This window comes from Castor canadensis, chromosome 7 (genome assembly GCF_047511655.1).
Source record: "Castor canadensis chromosome 7, mCasCan1.hap1v2, whole genome shotgun sequence".
Taxonomy (NCBI): Eukaryota; Metazoa; Chordata; class Mammalia; order Rodentia; family Castoridae; genus Castor; species Castor canadensis.
This window is the reverse complement of record NC_133392.1, coordinates 27,868,345-27,887,739: the sequence shown is the minus strand read 5'-3', so window position 1 is coordinate 27,887,739 and position 19,395 is coordinate 27,868,345. Positions and strand designations below refer to the sequence as shown.

Below are 19,395 nucleotides of genomic sequence, written 5' to 3'. Positions count from 1 at the left end.
ATTACACAAGTACCCCTCTATCCTATTTTGCAATCTCCTATGAATTTTTAATTATTTCAAAATAAAAGGTTTTTTCTAAAAAAAAAAAAAAACCAACAGAATGGCAGGTATCAGATGGGTCAAGCCTGCCAAGTCAGAGAATCATGAATAAAACCTGGATGTATTTTAGTTCTATATAATTACTTTTATAGGTTCTATAGGCCACCTTCACAATTCTTTATTTTATAAAAAATCATCTCTGAGGATGAATGGGATTTTACATAGCCACATAGCTAAGGCACTCCTCAGAGAAAGGGTATCCTCAATCCAAAGCTATCATAAATTCTACATGAAATTATTCAGCTATTATTAATTGTTCCAACAGTCTTCTCAAGCTAACCCCAAATGACTCCAACATGAAAAGGCACCACAACTATCAGTAGCACGTGGGGTAGGTCTCCCCAACCTCTGTACCTCTGGGCCAACTGAGGCAAGAGCTGGTCAACTAGTTCCTTCCTCCCCAGCTGCCCCAGCCCCACCCCACTGCACACCATGGTGGGCTCAGGAATCTCTTACCTGTTGAGGTCCCAGATTCTCAGAGGTGAGAAGTGCCCACAACAAGCTGTCCCTGTCACAAAAGAGCTGCCAAACAAAAGAGAGCAGAGTTAGATCTGGCTTGTCAGAACTTGTGGCGGAAATGGCTACAGGATTAGAAATGCAAGGCTCTTTCGCCTGGGATCATGAGGTTAAGCCAGAATGAGACGCAGCATGAAGGAGAAGAAGCCGAGTGAGTGATCTAGCATGGAGCAGTTGTGGGAAGACAAGTTGGTGTGTGCTGTGTGGGCTGTGGCTTCCCACGGCTGCCTGGCCAGAGACCCACATGGTCAATGATAGCTGAGCTTGCTGCTCAGCCTGGGTTGGAAGGCGTCTGGTCACTGTAAAAACAAACATCTGGATGGGCACCTCTGAGCCCAAAGGAGCAAGCCTGTCAGGCTGCAGCTACAGGAGCCCAGAGAATGGATGCCACAGGCCAGGAGAGGCCTCCTTGGAGCATGCAGTTGGGGCTGACAGGTGAACTCTCATTAGTAGCAGGGGTGGCTGGGGGCATTCCTGAGGGCCTTTAGAGCTGGAGGAGTCTGGCAATGTAGTACAGGTGCAGGGCAGGTATAAATGTACCAAAATGAGAAAGAGACAAACAGGAAGGGTGAGTAAATGCCTCAGAATACAGGGTGGGGGATGAGAGGGGCGAGACAGCCCAGGCTGCTGGGGAGTGGTGTGGGAGTTAGGAATACTCTTCAAAGACACTGCCAAATGCTGACAAGAGGGGTGGCACAGTGGCTTAAGTGGTAGAAGCCTGCCTAGCAAGCGTGAGGCCAAGTTCAAACCCCAGTGTCACACACACACAAAAAAAGAGGTGGGTGAGAAGGCACATGCTGACTGTATTTCCCAGAATCTTTGTAAACCCCCGAAACATTCAACATAGACATTCTGCAGCGTTTCACGTTAAGTGGAGGCATGAGCCTATGGGAAGGAGCAGTGTAAAGGGAGGTTGGCCACAGTACTAGGACTAGAACTTGAACCTACAAGCCAGACCAGTCCTTTGTTAAAAAGTCTGGCAGGGGTGGGAGGGAAGCCCTAATGGCAAGCAGGAAAGTTGAAAGTAGTTGTGTCATTCAGGACACAACTGGGACAGGGATGGGTCATGTCCCTGCATGTCTTGCCTGGGGAAAGGGAGACTGGACATACTAATGATATGTTAGCAATGTGGGTAGCAGCCTGTTTGCCTGTTCTGCCCAGCACCTGTGCTTTGCTCCCAGAGTGTCAGGAAGAGATGGACTCCCACAGGGTAGGCTCTGAAGAAGCCAGTGGCCTGAGAGGGTGAGGAACTAGCTGCCAGGTACAGATGATGTTAAGGCAGGCATGGGTCAAGCTGTTGGTTTACCATCAAAATTGCAAGGCTAGTATCTGCCTGTCACCCCAAGGTCATATGAGATACCCTCAGGCTCCAATGCCTCAAGCCAAGACTTCCTCCAGGGACATGCCCCATCATTCCATCCTCCTCCTTCCTCACAGGATTGCCAGCAGCCATTCTACTATAAAGTGTCAGTGCAAAAACCATCACTCCTGTCATGCCCCCACTCATTCTCAGCCTGGGTAGCAGTCACTGGACATGAAGAACCAAACTACAAAGCCAGGAGGTATTGCCCTCACCTCCCCCCTCCCAACATTTTCTTTTTAGGATAATCCATTAATAACTGGTAAAGCCAATTACCTTATATTGGAAACATACCAGCCACTTGGAAATCATTGGGGTGGGCAGTTGGGCTCTCCAGACTTTTAAGGAGTGGGGACCAGGTTAAGGGTGCCAGTAGGACACAAACATCTCTTAAAGAGGCCTATGGCAGGCCTCTGACTGGCCAACAGGCCTAAATTAGAGTCAAAGTAAGTCAAAAGAGAGAGGTAGGGGAGGAACCTGGAACTTGAATCCCTGACACTCCCAACACTCTGACCTCCCATCACAAAAGGTGATGGGAATGAAGTTGGGGTTGTAAACACCCTTCCCAGGGACTCATTCCTGTTGTCCTCTACTTGGCCCACTCATCCCTGGATCCCTTCACCTTCATACCCTATGAAGGGCTTTTTAATTTCCTGGACAGGACACCCATGAATGTCCTGGGTGTTCTTTTTTAGCTGCCCTTTCCCCTAGCTTAAGCACTGTGAAGCAGGGAGGCAGAGGGAGAGAAAGTAGACTGCCTTTCTGGCACAAGGACCTAGGAGTTTAGTGAAACAAACTCAGTAAGAAACCATCTGAGTAACACTTAAGCAGACTTTGAGCTAGCCAGGGGGACTGTTCAGAGCATGACGGTGGGGGAGGGGGGTTGGCAGCAAACCCAGTCTTGCACACCTTGAACTTGAACTTTTCTCCACTGTTTGTGGCCATGCTTTCCCCCTGCCTCACTCCACAATTCCCATGGTTATTAGGAAGAATGAGGCAAAAGCTACACACCAGCCACATTCAAAGTCAGATGCTAAAAAAGGGAGTGCAGATGTGCAGAGCAGAGGAAGAGAGGGATCCACTACTCTGGCACACCCAAAGGACATTTCATATCACAGTGAGTCTATGACATAGAAATTACTATTGCTATCATGTAGAAAGGAACAAGCAGCATCCTAGCCTCAGGGAACTAAGGTGCTGGGGCTGCACACAGAGCTTGCTATTCACTTTTGGCACCCCCCCTGTGACTGTCAGAGCACATTGAAAGGCCAAAAGGGGTGTGATTTGGGCATCCCAGGAGGCTTCTCTCCCAATTCTCTAAGCTCCATGGCTCTTGCATCCAATTGTAAAATGTACTCTGATGTCCTGCTCCCTTGGCATCAGCCTGACATCTGCTCCACATCTCTCGCTGCTCTGGGGCCGATGCAAAGTCAGTCAGAGTCTCAAGAAATACCCAGAGACCAATGAAATGGAAACACATGTTGTTCCTCATGTGTCTCCTCCTGTGTCTGCTTGCCTCCCAGTGCCCAGCACAGTGCCTGGCCCATAAGGGGCACTCAATACAGATCTGTGAAACTGATCTGAAAGAGCCTTCCAGAGCCCAGAGCCAACACAGCTGGGGAAGACACTCATGTAGGCTATCAAAGTGGTACTTCTGCTTCTTAAAGGAATAATCCCCAAATCAGCAAAGACTCAAACCTGAATGATACAAGTCATACATGGCTGGAGAATATGCAGTCCTCATCAGCACAATAGAAGTAATAATAGTACCTAAAAATTAATTTCAACACAAACCTACACAACTACATGCTCCCCGCATCTCTCTCTAAAAGTCATTCTGAGTCCACAAACTATTCTTTTTGAACCAGACAGCTCTTACCAAAAGCCATCCTTCTATAATTCCTCATCCTTGTGCCAGACCTTGCTCAGATCCTCACCTTACCTTACTTGCCCCCTGGCCCCGGCTCAGGCAAGCCTGGCAGCACAGAGACATCTTTAGGCCTAAGAAGTGAATACAGAAGCCCTCGAATAAGGAAAGACACTAGGAGAGTTAGGGCTTCTGTATGCAAGTCGGGAAGTAGAAGGTAACAAGACACAGAAAAGAGAAAAGGAAAGTGAAAAGGGAAATTAAAATTTGTCAGGCACAGACAGGCTAAAAGGAGGTAGATTCTCACTACATCTGCATTAGTTTAGGTCCTATTAATAACACTAGTAATCTGTGGTTCCACATCCGTGATTCCACTAATCATGGGTTGAAAACTTTTGGAAAAACCTACCGGGTGCCAGTGGCTCATCCCTGTAATCCTAGCTACTCAGGAGGCAGAAATCAGGAGGATCGAAGCCAACCTCAGCAAACAGTTCACAAGATCCCATATCCAAAATAACCAGAGAAAAATGGACAGGAAGTGTAGCTCAAGTGGTAGAGTGCCTGCACAAGAGTGAAGCCTGGAGTTCAAACCCCAGTTCCACCAAAAAAGAAAAAAAAAAAGCTGAATATGACTTTCCTTTCCATAATAATACAGAACAACGATTTACTTACACTACACTGGATTAGGATGTGCTTGTAAGTTATAGGTAAACACTATGCCATTTTTATAAGGTACCTGAGTATCTACAGATTTTGATATTGATTGGGGGGAAAGGTCCTAGAACAAATTCCTAGCTACTGAGGGATAACTTCACTTATTTAGTCTCCCTAAGTAGCTCAGGCTGGCCTCGGACTCTCGATCCTCCTGCCTCGACCTCCCGAGTGTGCCACCACACCCAAGAACAGTCATTTATTGAACACCTGCTATGTGTTAGGTACAAGTGTTTCAACAGCATTACCTCAACTAGTCCTCACAATCCTAAGCAGTAGGTAATGCTCTCCTATTTTACAAGTAAGGAAACAGGCTGAGAGACTACCATAAAGACTCAAGCTCATGCGTAGCAACTAGTAGAACTGGAATTGGACACTAGTTAGTTTTGATTCCAGAGCCCAAGTGATTCCGAAAATTCTTATCTGGGCTACCTTTGGATAGCCCAAAAGTTTGAGTCCCCAGCTTCTAATGTAATACCTGGCCAGAGTGAAAACTCAAATGCTTCCTGAATGAATGAACAAAAGAATGAATGAATGAATGAACGAACAAATGAACGAACATGCGAGCAAGTAACTCCACCTGGAAGAAGGAAGAAGAGCCTGGCTCTGAGGCAGGCAGCAGAAGTGGTGTACGCAGCAGCTGTGCCCCGTGGCTGGCCTGGAGCCGCCCAGCTGGCCTGGGCCCCAGCAGCCTCTGAGCCTGGGCTGACACACTTTGGCAAGGGAGGCCACCAGAGCTGTCACATCATTCACCAACATGCCCATCAAGTGTATTCAGTTCTCTTCAACCCGCATTGGCATTTTAATTACTGTTGGGTAAACTAATTTGTACAAATGAAGGCCAGGCTGCCTAATAGAATATGCAAGCTCTCTGACCTCTGACAGGCACTGACACAAGATACAAAGGCGGCTGAGGAAGGCTTTTTATCTGAGCCTTATTACTCTCTATTACTCCAATTAGTCAGGCTCCAGTGCTCCTAATTGGAGGAAAAATTGCAATTAAATCAATTTTTGATGGGCTGCAAGTGGGCTCCCAAACCGCCCTGCTTGTGAAACACTGATATTATAGCAGCAAAGGTCACAGGCCTCATCGGCACCTGGGGGCCCCCCGATTTCCCTTGTCCCCCTCCTTAAATACCTTAAGGAAACCCCTGCCCCTCCATCAGCTTGGCCTGCAAGGGTGGGAAGGAGGGAGTCATTAGAACATGTCAGGTCTCATTGCTGTTGCTGCCATCTGCTAACCTCTGCCACTGACATCATTACAGCGGGTAAGTCCCAAAGCATGAATACAGTGCGAAGGTCACAAAAACTCACTCGGTGTGGGGAAGCCAGGAGCAGTAGCTGCAGTGACAGCACTGCAAGGGAGGGAGGGATCAGTGGAGTGGGCACAGGAGGTCAACAGAAGTCAAGAAGGGGAAAGACAGGCAGAGGGCAGGTGAAAGTGTGAGGCAGCCAATGTCTCAGATCCAACTAACAGGGCACCCTGGTCAGAGAGAGGTGGGGAAACAGGTATGTTTGGAAAGGGAAAAAAAACAGAGATAAAGAAGTCTTGTTCTCTCTCCAGCAAACCCTGCTGCAGCTGGAGAGACATCCACCCAAATGCTGTACAGAGCTAGAAGTCTGTGTGTCATGTCCATGAAACGGGGACATGATTAGGAAGAAAGAGAAAGTTCAAGAACTAAGATCTAAATACAACTTTGCTTATCAAACGAAAGGATAATAAGACCAAGAGACCTTTCTGAGGCTTGAATGAATAAAGTTTAAGACAAACAGAAGTTCCATTTCACATAGCAACTGGCACACCACTACCTCAAAGAGAGGATGTAGACAGAAAATATAAATTCAGAAGTTCGGTCAACTTCATGGATTGCTGGATCAGAATGGGTTAATTGGGAAGGAGGCTATGACTTGCTTTCAAGAGGTCAAGACCAAAAACATGTGAGACAATCAATGGTTTGTTACTCAATGGAGTATTACATGGTCAGTCAAAACGATGTTCTCAAAGAATGTAGGCAAGATGCTTATGATATACTATCATAAGAGAAAAAAGTAGGGAATAAATAGCATTATTATAACTGTTTTTTGTTATTGTTTTGGTGACACTGAAATTCGAACTCAGAGCCTTGTGCTTACTAGACAAGTGCTCTACCATTTGAGAAACACCTCCAGCCCTTTTTGTTTTAGATTATTTTTCAGATAGGGTCTTGTGTTTTTGAATAGGCCAGTGTTAGACCACAATCCTCTTACCTATGCCTCCAGCATAGCTGGGACTGAAGATGTATTCTACCACATCTAGCTTACTTGTTGAGATGGGGTCTCATTAACTTTTTCCCTGGGCTGGCCTTGAACCTAGCCCCTCCTAATCTCTGCCTCCCGAGTAACTGGGATTCCAGGTGTGTGCCTGGCCACAACTGGTTTTTGTTTGTTTGCTTGCTGTTTGGTAACTCAGAATCTCACGCTTGCTAGGCAAGCAGGTGCTCTACCACTAGAACCAAGCTCCCAGTTCACAATTTTTTTGAAATAGCCTGTGCATAAAAAAGGAAAGAGTGAAGACATACTAAAATGCTAAAAGTGATTGTGTTTGGTCAATAGACTAATAAGCAATTTTTTTCTTTTAAGTTTTCTTTATTTTCAAAATCTCCTTTAATGAGCATGTGCTACTTTTTAAAAAGAAAAACATTATTTATATTTTGTAAGCGAAAACACAACTCTAGACTCATAACTAGTCACTCCTATCCATGACTCATGGCCAAGAGCAGGTGGACCAGATAGCTAGCTGCCTGCTGGGTCCAGAGTCAGCAATGGCAGCCTGGCACCCCTGGGCTGAATCATCAGGAATGAACAGTTCTCAAGGTCAGGACAGGATATCTCAGACTGGAAGGAAGATGCTCCACTGGCCTCTTCTCCCAACTTGGCACTGGCTAGTAGGGGTCAGACTGACTCCTGACTCCCACAGCTACAGAGGTCTGGAACTCCTGTCCCAATTACCCAGCCCCACACCACACCTGGACCTCTCTCGAGCCATGCACATCAAGACAGGATGGTGCAAGTAAGGGCCTAGAAGGTACTGTAGAGTGGCTAGAGGCTGGAGCTCTTGCTGCTTACCCTTCACCCCACTACAGCTCCACCAACCAAGGGCCAACAAGGCAGGCCCAACAAAGAGCCCAACAGAGTACAATCCTAGAGCTTGGAATTGCCTACAACTAAACACAAAACGGTTATTTTCCACTTTAACCAATGATAAAAGGTTAAGCAATAGTAAAAGGATATAAGATCCTGGCCCAGGTTAGACAAGAGGCAGCTTCTGGGTAGAGCCTGCTGTTCCCAAACGTACCCACTCCACTCAAGAATGAGAAACTTCAGCAATGGAAGAGCAGACTTAATGGTAAGGGAAAAACATTAAGGAAACCAAAAACAAATACAGTAATGACATGTGCTCATTCAATCAATTTGTGTGTCTGTGGGATGGGGGGACTAGAGTTTTGAACTCAGAGCTTAAAAAGCAGGAACTCTACTGCTTGAGTCACACCTCCAGTCTATTTTGCTTGGGTTATTTTGGAGATGGGGTCTCACAGACTATTTGCCTGGTCTGGCCTCAAACCACAATCCTTCTAATTTTAGTCTTCCAAGTAGTTAGGATTACAGACATGAGCCACTAGCACCCAATTCAACCTATTAAATTTAACAAAATGTGCTGAAACCTACATGGAGGAGTTTCTACACTGTATTTTCTTTTCTTTTTTTTTCCATTTTTATTAGCTTATATTCATTGTGCAGGGGGATTCTTTGTGCCAATTCCCAATAGCCTTACATCGTACATTGGTTAGGTTCCCCTTCTATCCCCACCTCCCACAATCCTCTCCCCACTCCACTTAAAGCAATTGCAAAAGGTTTCATCATTCTATTTCATATGTGTATGAAATCCATCCATCTTACTCCCTCACCTTCATCTCCTCCATTCACTCTCTCCCTTCTAAAAGCACCCCCCCACACTGTCCCTAATTTACGATCCTATCTTTCATTTTTAATTCCAAAGTCAGTGTTCAAAGAGGTTGATCAAAGTATCCCTGCTGTTGAGTATGCTTTACTTTGGTCAGTTCCACCCCTTCCATTACTCTCCCTGACCCTTCCCACCCACTCCCATTATTCAACAGCTTTCAGTACATATCGTTGTGTCCTTTACTTGCACAAATGTAATGCATTTTGATATCGTTGACCAGCATTCTCTTTTCCTTTCCCTCCTCCCCCAAGTGCCACAGAGTAGTATCACTGTTACAAACATGTTCTACATATGAGTTTGTGTATGATATTTTCGTGTATATGTTTATCTTTGGATCTATCTTCCACATATGAGAGAAAACATGTGGCCTCTGTCTTTCTAAACCTGACTTACTTCACTTAACATGATGTCCTCCAAATGCATCCATTTGCCACATAGTTTCATTCTTCCTTATGGCTGAATAAAGCTTCATTTTGTGTGTGTGTGTGTGTGTGTGTGTGTGTGTGTGTGTGTGTGTTTCACATTTTCTTAATCCATTCATCAGTTGTAGGGTTATCTGGGTTATTTTCATAACTTGGCTGTTGTGAACAGTGCTGCAATAAACATCGGTGTGCAAGTGTCTCTAGTGTATCCTGATTTATATTTCTTTGGTTATGTGTTCAGGAATGGTATCACTGGATCATATCACTGGATAACAGTTCTATTTTTAGGTTGTTTGGGTTTTTGTTTTTTTTTTTTTTTGCAGTACTACAGTTTGAACTCAGGACCTCCACCTTGAGCCACTCCACCAGCCCTTTTTTGTGTTATGATGGGGTTTTTCGAGACAGAGTCTCACGAAATATTTGCCCAGGGTGGCTTTGAACTGTGATTCTCCTGATCTCTGCCTCCTGAATAGCTAGGATTCCAGGCATGAGCCATCAGCACTGGCTTATTTTTAGTTTTTAAGGACTCTATTCTGCTTCCCATAACGGTTATACTAATTCACATTCCCACCAGCAGTGTGTAAGCGTTCCTGTTGCGCATTGTCGTCAGCGTTTGTTGTTGTCTGAACTATATTACCCACTTGCACGGCTCTGACACACAGGCAGATGCTCTGTGTGCTGCTAAAAGAAAGAAATGGCAATCTATTCCAGAGCCAAAGGAAACACTGACCAGCACAGACTCCTGAGAAATGAAAACACAATAGTCACAATGCCAAGTACTCCAAAAGAGGCATGGGAAAAGTCGAGGTATACATGGTCATTAGTTGCAGACACTGTAGCTGTCTACTTAAAAATTCAAAAGACTCAACTTAAACTAGGCATCGGTGCTCACGCCTGTAATCCTAGCTACTCAAGAGGCTGAAATCAAGAGGATCTTGGTTCAAAGTCAACCCAGGCAAATAGTTCTCCAGACCCTATCTTGAAAAAACCCTTCACAAAAAAAAGGGCTGGTAGAGTGGCTCAAGGTGAAGGCCCTGAGTTCAACCCCCAGTACTGCACACACACACGCGCACACACAAAAAGACTCAATTTAAAATAGACAACTTTACTCCTAGGGTTGGAAGAGGCTGGCATGCTGCATGTCGTGGCGGAAAGGACTGCAGGTGCACATTCCTGGCTCTGCCACCTAAGTTCTGAGTGATCTTGGGCAAGTTATTTAACCTCTTGGAAGCCTAGTACTTTGGATATGGTTGGGTATGGTTTGAAAGTCCCACAAAGGTTCATGTGTTGACATTTAAATTCCCACTGTGAAGTATTAAGAAGGTAGAAACTTAATCCAAGTATGGTGTTCAAAGGTGGCCTTTGGGAAGTGACTAGGATTAGAGAGGGTCATTAGTGTGGAACTTCATGATTGAATCCCGGAGGGTTACTAAGGGAAAGCACGAGCAGAGGAGGCGCAAAGACATACCCACATGTTCCTTGTATCTTGCCATGTGACACCTGCACCACCTCGGGATTCTGCCAGCAAGAAGGCCGTCATCAGATGTGGCACTTCAATTTTGGAACTCTAAAGTCTTGAGCCAAAATAAACCTTTTTTGTTTGTGAAGTTACCCAGCCTCAGATATTTCATTATAGTAGTGAAAGATGAACAAATACACTGTTTCTTTGTTTATAAAATAGAAATAATAATAGTACCTATGCATAGGCTTGCAAAAATTCTTTGGTATAAGATGCTTAGAACAGTGTGCAGCACATTGGAAACACCCATGAGTGTTAGTTATAGTTATATACCAATGTAGCCAATTGAAAATTGATTAAATGTACATTTAAGAAAAGAATTTTAAAACTGTAAAAATCTAAGAGTAAGTTTAACAAAATATCAAGAGAAAATGAACAAAAAAATCCTCAGAAGAGAGCCATATGCAAAACACAAAAAGCTTTACTAAAGGACGGGGAAGAATTAAGTGGAGACATGTATTGTGTTCCTGTATAGAAAGTCTCAATATTATAAAGCTGCCAGTTTACCTCTAATTAATCTATAAATTCATTACAGTTCCATCTGACACAGATTTTTTTGTTTAATCAATTGATTCTAAAATTCATCTGGAAGAGAAAATAACCCAGAAATACATGAAAAAAAATGAGAAAGTTTCTCTGCCAGATCAAAACACAGGGAGAAGACTAATTCAAGTCAGAACAAATGCATAATGTGAGCCTAAATAAAGCAAAACCATGTATGTATATGTGCAATAAAATTACATGCTGTCTGCTGTTTGCTCCAAATGGAACAATATGAAGTGACATAACAGACCTTCTACAAAAAAAATGGGGGGAGTGGGAAGGAGGGAGCTTTTATATTTTATAATTTATATATTTTAAATTGTTTGGATTTTCTATAATTAGAAAAACTTTACACATTACTTATGTAAAAATTGAGAATTATGAGGAAAATTATAATAAAATAACATTTTGAAGTTGCCTGAAAGATGGGTTACATTATCTGTAGCATGGTAATTAAATGAAATTCTGAGTATCATGCAAACCATACAACTTTTGGCTCTGGTTGAACCTGACAAGAGATTCTTCCCATGGCTGGCTTTGGAATGACAGGGGTCTGGTCATGGTTGCCTTTGAGAACCCCAGGCTCCTCATCATTTTCACAGTGCTTTCCCCAACCTTCTTCATAACTGCACTCTCCCTCTGTCAGCAAGAAGCTTCATCAAACAAGTGATCTCAGACTCCCTGGTGAGACTGGCTTATCCCATAATAATGTCTCATGCTCAGCAATGCTACTCAAATGGTTAGCTAAGCCTAGAGCACAAAACAGATCTCAACTTCAGAACGAAACAATTTTCCTTTTGGGCAGGTCCACTTTGCGTCATGGTAGTGGTCAGCCCAAACCTGGGCAACAGGCTACTAACATCACCTGGCACGGTTGGCCCAGACAAACTCTGGTCTTTTCTTAGGTTTGCACATGAACCTAAGTGACTGGCATCTGAATGGGGAACATGATACTAAGGATGTCACTTGAGGGCTGGAAGCATAATTTCCAAGGGACAAAGACCTGATCAGAGAGTTGGCCCCTTCCTTGGACCCCTTTTTATAGATTGATAAGTACGAATGTTCTTTTGAAAACCACAAGGCTTTCTGATGAGACAGTTTTGTTCTACCCCCAGGCCCTTCCATTCTCACCATCCGCAGGGCCAGGTATCTAAGAAATAGATACTTTAAAGGTACTTCCCAGGTATTCATCTGAGTTGAATAAAAGTCATGCACAAAAAAGATGGTAACAGAAAGCATGGATGTTAATTTTACTATTTTCTCTTTGCACATTTGAAAAACTTCAGAATTACAAGTTTAAAAATACATGTACACAACTGAAGCCAACTGACTATAATTTTTTTTGTTACCCCAAGCAACTCTCTTGTTATAAATTCTTTTTATCTCTTCTTCCCCTTCCTGACCTAGTACTAAAGATCCCAAACCAAGGGAAAAGTAAATCTGACTAAATCAGCAAACTCAAATACTCAATTTCTGAATCCCTGAGTCTCTGTTTGTTTCTCTGTTTCTCTGTCTCTGTTTCTCTCTGTCTCTGTCTTTCTCTGTCTTTCTCTGTCTCTCTCTCTCTCTCACACACACACACACACACACACACACACACACACACACACACAGCAAGAGGTAGAAAACATACAACACACTTTCAATTTTTGTTAAAAAAACAAAAGTAAGGGGCTGAGGAATGGCTCAATACCACAATACCACCCCCCACCAAGTAAAACACACATACCTAAAGTAGTGCCCCCAAATTCTCTCCTGTTTTTTTGTTTGTTTTTGGTGGTACTGGGGTTGGAACTCAGGGCCTTGTGCTTGCTAGGCAGGCACTCTACCACTTAAGCCAGTCTGTCAATTCTTTTTTTTTTTTTTAAATGAACTTGGTGCCAGATCAGAAAGGCATTTGATTGAAGCAAGCCCAGGCAAATAATTCGTGAGACCCCCATCTCAAAAATACCCATCACAAAAAAAAAGGGCTGGTTGAGTGGCTCAAGGTGTAGGCCCTGAGTTCAAATACCAATACCACAAAAAAAAAAAAAATAGATATGAGGAAACCAAACCTCATTCATAGAAAATCACATTCTGGAATATAAAAATAACAATCTCATATATTATATAAAACTCTATAAATATATCCCTATATAGTATATACAAGTGGTCACACATGTTTTTAGATGTATGTGTCTACATGCATAGATATTCTAAAAAATTAAAAGTCAACCATGACAAGTATTTAGCTTCAAGTTGATCTGAAGATCCATCTCCTCATAGGTGACCACTGTGTGGAAACTATCACAGTGAGCTGCCCCTTCCTGCTCCTCTCCAGGGAAAGCCACCCCTCCAAGACCTCCAAATACCCGTCAGTTCTTGCTCTCCATAAAGTCTTGCCTTCACATTTCTGCTCAGGACTTTGTCAACAGCCCTCCCTTCCCATTGCCAACCTGTAGGCACCAAATCCTACCTCCTACGTCTCTTAGTAGGTAAATAACTTGGCAGATTTAATTTCTGGGAAAGGTCTATCCCTTGATGTTTAATTTGGAACACTGGAATGGGGGCCAAACACATCATGAACTCCAGGGAAGCACTGGGGCCAGCGCAGGGCCTGTCTCGATATCATGCTCACCATCCGTGCCACCAGCCCTCCCTGAAAGTGCCAAGAGGTAGGGCAAGGTAGGGTGCGGGGCCCTTGACACCTGTAATCTGCGGTACACACATACATACATATCAGGAAACTATATTCTGGTGATGCACAAGTCTATCTCCCTCACTGCTATTCTTCCCAGGGGGAGATAAAGATCCCCTCATCTCCCCAATCTTTGCTTCTCCCAGAAATTAAGGAGGGCAAGATTTTTACAAACCAGTCTTCCATATGCCATCTTAGCCAAGCTACATACCAAGAAATCATGCCAGCCCCAGGCCTCTGATTTCTTTTCTACTGAGTCTCCATACCTCACTCCCACCTAGGCAACACAGGGAACAACACTGTGGAGATGAGCAAACCATTCCTAGTCCAGGGTGAGTAGATGGCTGCTGAGTGTCTGAGGCAGAAAGCTATGCTGCAGCTCAACCCCCAGACACTGGTATTTGGTGCCTGGGAGGAGAGAGAACATGGGCCCAGTCGCAGCCTTGGGAAGACCTGCAAGGCCACGCTGGGTTGTCTTGGCTTTGCCATCCTCTGCAGAGAAGGCACTTGTAAATGCATACACACGCACAGAGTTTGGTATGGCAGAGAAGGCACTTGTAAATGCATACACACGCACAGAGTCTGGTGTATACTCCCTCGGTAAAGGGGTACCCACACTGCTGCACATATACACATGTGCTGCTTAGTGTCCACTTGTGGTGAGGAGCAGACAGCACTCTGAAGGCGTGGAATGCCCACAGGACTCTCTTTACCTAACTTCACTCAGCAGTTGTGATCTTGTACCAGCCCAGGTGTTAAGTCCCTGTTCCTTCTTCCCCTTTGGCCTGTCTCTGTACCTCCCTCTGCCCTCCCACAGTAAGTGCTTTCAGGCCACACAATGAGTGGAAGGAGGAGAAACACTTCTATTGAGGAAGGTGTTTTGTTGTTTCATCCCTAAGGGGGCCTCCTTAAGAAGAGGAGGGGGGCCCACAAAATTTCTAATAAGCAGTTTCTGTCCTCAAAGCTAAAATGATTTTCTTTAATTGCTTGGTGGGAACAGTTTATTGTGGGGGACTCTGCTCTGTCGTCCTCCCCCCGCCCAAGCCTAATTGACTTACTGAAGTTTAACAGGGGCTTTCACCTGGAAAGATGGCAATTATTCCCCCCATCCCACATTCGTACCTGGGCTCTCCCCACAGGGGGCCTTTGTTCCCCCTAAATACAGCAGTCACACAAATGTCCTCAGCAGCAGGGGAACGCAGGGAAGTGGTAATTTTCAGCCCAACGCAATTAGCCCAGTGCTTTTCAGCCTTCCCGGTGAATGGTAGGGAGACTGCGGCATGTGGGAACAGTGAGCTGGGGCTGCTCTGTGCAGGCCAAACAAAAGAGGTCTCTGAATTGGGCCCTGGGGTGAGCCAGACCAGGGCTGGTGGGGGCAGCTAGGGCTGGGGCCTAGATGAGGGAGGAAAGGTACTGTAATCCACTACCTCCATGGTCACCCATGCACTGTCTTCAGTCAGGGTTAGAACCCCAAATGGCTTTCTGGCCAGTGGCTTATACTTAGCACCACAGCCCTATATCATAAAACAAATAGGAAAAGGATAACTACTGAGCCTGGACCAAACTGAGAAGAGGGGCTGTATGGTAGGGTGGCCACAGTACTTTATCTGCTAGGCTCTTTCCAGAGGGCCTGGGGCTGGAGTTCATGCCATGATTGGGTCTTCATAAGCACCCAGAATCAGGAAGCTTCAGGAACAGATTCCTAGGAGTACAATGCCAGGGAGCCTTGGGAGACCTATGACACTGAACTTTACTGCTCTCACCCTGCAATGAGGAGAGGAAACTGAGCCCTCTGGAGTTTGTGTGTGTTGGGGGGTGGGTAGCCGAGGAGGGTCAAAGAGTGGAACTGGGGCTTATCTGGGGCAGAGCTATGGAGTACAAAAGCTGGAATGCAGCCTCCAGTGGCAGAAGCTCCCACAAACCACAGCAAACAGACAGCTGAGCCCTCACACCCAGCTCTGGGAAGCACTGGCCCAGACCTAGGGAAAAAAAGCAGTTCTCTTACAAAAGTGCAAAGTTGTAAGACAGAAACAGAAGGGCTGGGTGACAAATAAGCTGAGAGACAGAGAGAGAGAGAGAGAGAGAGAGAGAGAGAGAGAGAGAGAGAACTAGGAGACTCTAATTAATAGCCAAGGCAGCCCAAGGCAAGCAGGATCATGACACACTAGCAAGGCTCAGAGCTGGGCTCAGCGCCGGCCTTTAGTGCCAGCTCAACAGCCCCCAAGCTGTCCAACCTTAAGCAAGCCTAAAACCTCATGGGGCCTCACATTCCTTATCTGTAGAACGGAATCAGTTATACTAAAACAATGTTTTTCAACTTAAAAAAAAAAAAAACAACAAAACATTCTTATGATAGGAGCTGCTGCAGCTTAGCAGTGGTTGGGGGTGACTGGAACAAGCTTTAGCCCAGTGATCCCAGCCCTCCTGCCTCGGACAGTCTGGGAACCCCACAACCAGAAGCTGTTTTTTGTTTGAGACAGGGTCTCACTGCTACCTTTACCTGGACTGGCCTTAAACTCATTATCCTCCTGCCTCTACCTCCCAAGTAGCTGGGATTATAGACATGTACCACCACACCCAGCTAGAACCAGACATTCTCTAAGGCTATTCTAATAATAACATTATGATCCAGTGGCACTCAGGGCTGATGAGAGAACACAGTTGGGCTGCACAGTTGAGCCCTGCCTCCCAAAGTGCCCTCAGTCATACTAATGGATTAGAGTAGCCTCCACTTGCCATCAAAACATCACCACATACTGTGGAGTTTCTGAGCACCTAGATGAGTAGATTCTATTCAGGGGCAGCTATGGCTATATGCAGTTGAAGCAGTTTGGTACATGGTTCATAGGTGGTGGTCAGGCCAAACTTTTTGCCTGGTTGTTGTTTTCTTGGGTTGTTTATTTGTTTGAGAGAGGGTCTCTATTAAGCCTGCAAGTTGTGATCTAGCACAGGTTGGCATCAAAATAATGCTTCTTCTGCCTCAGCCTCCCAAGTGCTAGGATTACAGGGAAGATGGTGTACATTTATCCAACATAAAAAAAACCTAGCCATGAAAACAACTGCACCATGAAGTGTCACTCCTACCCTGCTGGGGAAGCTGGGCTGGCTGCTAGGAAATACAGTTCCCACCCTCACCCCACCTTAAGCCCTGCCAAATGGGCTTCACTATAGAAGAATCTACAAAGTGAAGAGTGGCTAGTCCCAGCACCTACAGTGCAGAGATGTGAAAGCAGAGCTTGTGCTCATATCCCTGCCACTCCTCCCTCCCAGGCAGCCCAGGCCAACAACCTACAGGAGAAGCAGGCCAGCAGGCACGTAATGTTCATGAAGTGGATTGCTCAGAACAACTGGCTGGGCTCAGATCTGCCTGGATTCTGCCTTCCATTCTTCCTGCTGCCTCTGCATCGGCCTTGTATCCTGCCCATACAGGGCCTCCTTTCCTACTCAGTCACATGCAGGCACTGCCGTGGACAATAGAAGATCCTGCTTTGGAACTGCCTACTCCTCTCCTAGAACAAGGCCTGTGTAATTCCTAAGCTGAAGGCAGACAGACAGGGACTTCATTCATTCAGCAAGTACCTAAAAGCTCTCAATACCAGCCCTGTGCAAGTGCTGGGGTGTTTGAGATAAACAAAATTTACATAGGCTTGCTCTTAAAGCAATGTAATGCCCAGCAAGAGAAGCAAGTCTTGAATTCATTTTTTTTCAATTGGAAACAATTCAACACAACAAGTTCTAATTCCAAAGGAGAGTTCAGCATGACACAGCAAAGCAAACTCTGAAGTCAGATGCCAGGACTCAAACTCTGGGTATTCCAGCCTCAAAAGATTTGACTGGGGCACATTAATTAACTTCTCGCATCTGTTTCCTTACTTTGTAAACTGAGGATGATAACCGTACCTATCTGGAAGGATTAAAAGAGATGAGTGTTCAGCATAGTGCTTGGCACTTAGGTGGCACTCCATAAGTATGATCTCTGTCACCATTACCATCATCACTGGCTAGGCAATAGACTGTCTCTTAGGATTCCTGATCAAGAAAGTGGCTTAGTAAAGAGAACCAGCATTGTTCTCCTCTTGAAGCACCAATAACTTGGGTAAGAAGTGAGACCCTGGGTTCCCCGTCCCTACCCCATGAACGACTTCAGAAAACTACTGTCAATACTGATGACAGACAGGACAAATTTAACCTGGCCAGGGCCTCAGGAGATCCTGAGCCAAACAGGGACCTTAAGGAGTAGGCTGGAATTTAAGCCCCCTCAAACTGACCACAGCCCCCTCAGCTGTCTCCCGCCCCACATTCACTACCACCAGACTACTGGCTGGAATGCAGAGACCCTGTGCCAGAATGACCTGGCCAGGCAGGAGGCTGGGAGGCACAGGTGGTTCTCAGAGGAGAACCCTGGGCTCCAGAAAGCATCGCCCCCACAGGCACAACAAAGCTGGGGCTTGTTGCTGGTCAAGGCACCTTTGCTTGCTTAGGCTGCAGCCCAGACTGTGTGGCGGCTGGGGCAAGCTAGGGGACGCAGAGCGGGGAGGGGCCATGGCCAACCCTTTTGGCATCAGCCTTCTTCTTCCCTGGGTTTCTCACTTTGTTCAGCACACAACCCAAGGAGGCTTGGGAAAGCACTTTTCACTACCCAGCAAATAAAGCCACAGGGAAAGGGAGATAGATGAAAGATTCGGGGGTTTTAAATTTTGGTTTTGGGGTATTTAGTTGGTTTGAAAAAATAATAAAAGGAAGTTGTTCCTGTAATCCAATTAATTTCAAACCTGGGATTTAGATCATAAACAGCCAACAGTGATCCCACAGCACCTAATATCTGTTATCCCTCTTTAGAGATTCAGAGTGCCAGTGGTGCCGGAGTTGGTGCTGGAGTTGGTGCCAAGGGGCCTGGAGAGAAGGTCTTTCTCCCGGCAAGGAAAGGAGTAGTGCTTAGGGAGGCTCAAGCATGGCTTCAGTCTACCCCACACAAAACTCTGGGACCTCAAGCTCCCCGAGTCCACCCATAGCCATGCAGTACCACTAGGCATGTGTATGCATTGCTTTCCACATGGAGATTTAGCTCTCTCACCCCTGTGCTGCCAGACTCTTGTTCCCAGAATCTTATTCTCCTGGCCCCCTACCTGGGCAGGGACTCCTACAGTATAAGGAGGAGATTCCAATGGGGACCTTAACTTATCTGTTACCTTCATTACTTCGGCCTTTCTCAGATCCTTTCACCAGGCCCCAAAGTGCTGACAGTACACGCTCCCTGAGTAACTCTCATCTCTGGGAGGATGAGGGAAGGACTACCTTTACTGGGTCTTTGAAGGAAGAGAGGTTCTCACATGGCAGTTTCAGGAGTTCCTGGGCCTAGGAACCAAGCAGCTGCCAGTTCCAGTTTAGTTCAATCTACTCACACCACACCAACACTTGCCTTTGAACAGATTTTTTTTCTAGTGGCATGTTTTCATTCATTTCTGAAATCACAAATAATAAAACTACAGGTTTTTCTTTCTCTTTGGAAAAATGGCAGGACATCAAAAAGGTCATTTGATTGGAAGCTTCCTCTTTCCCACTAAGTCACTTGGGACAGGATACCAAACTTTTAGAAGAATAAAAGAAATGACACAAATTTGCAAACACAATTGGCAGTGGTGAGGGTTCCTGATTTAGTGGTTGGATGACTCACCTCACTT

The 19,395-nt window shown here is 45.4% G+C and overlaps 1 protein-coding gene across 5 annotated transcripts in view; it reads right to left on the bottom strand.

Annotated features, from left to right (window-relative positions):
• The window catches only part of Fbxw4 (F-box and WD repeat domain containing 4), an 82,887-nt gene that overhangs the window by 13,184 nt on the left and 50,308 nt on the right, over nt 1-19,395 (bottom strand). For all 5 annotated transcript variants that reach the window (XM_074078466.1, XM_074078468.1, XM_074078467.1 and 2 more), the window contains one exon: nt 556-621. In XM_074078466.1, the coding sequence (XP_073934567.1) occupies nt 556-621 (66 nt within the window). The remainder of the gene's footprint in view (nt 1-555; nt 622-19,395) is intronic.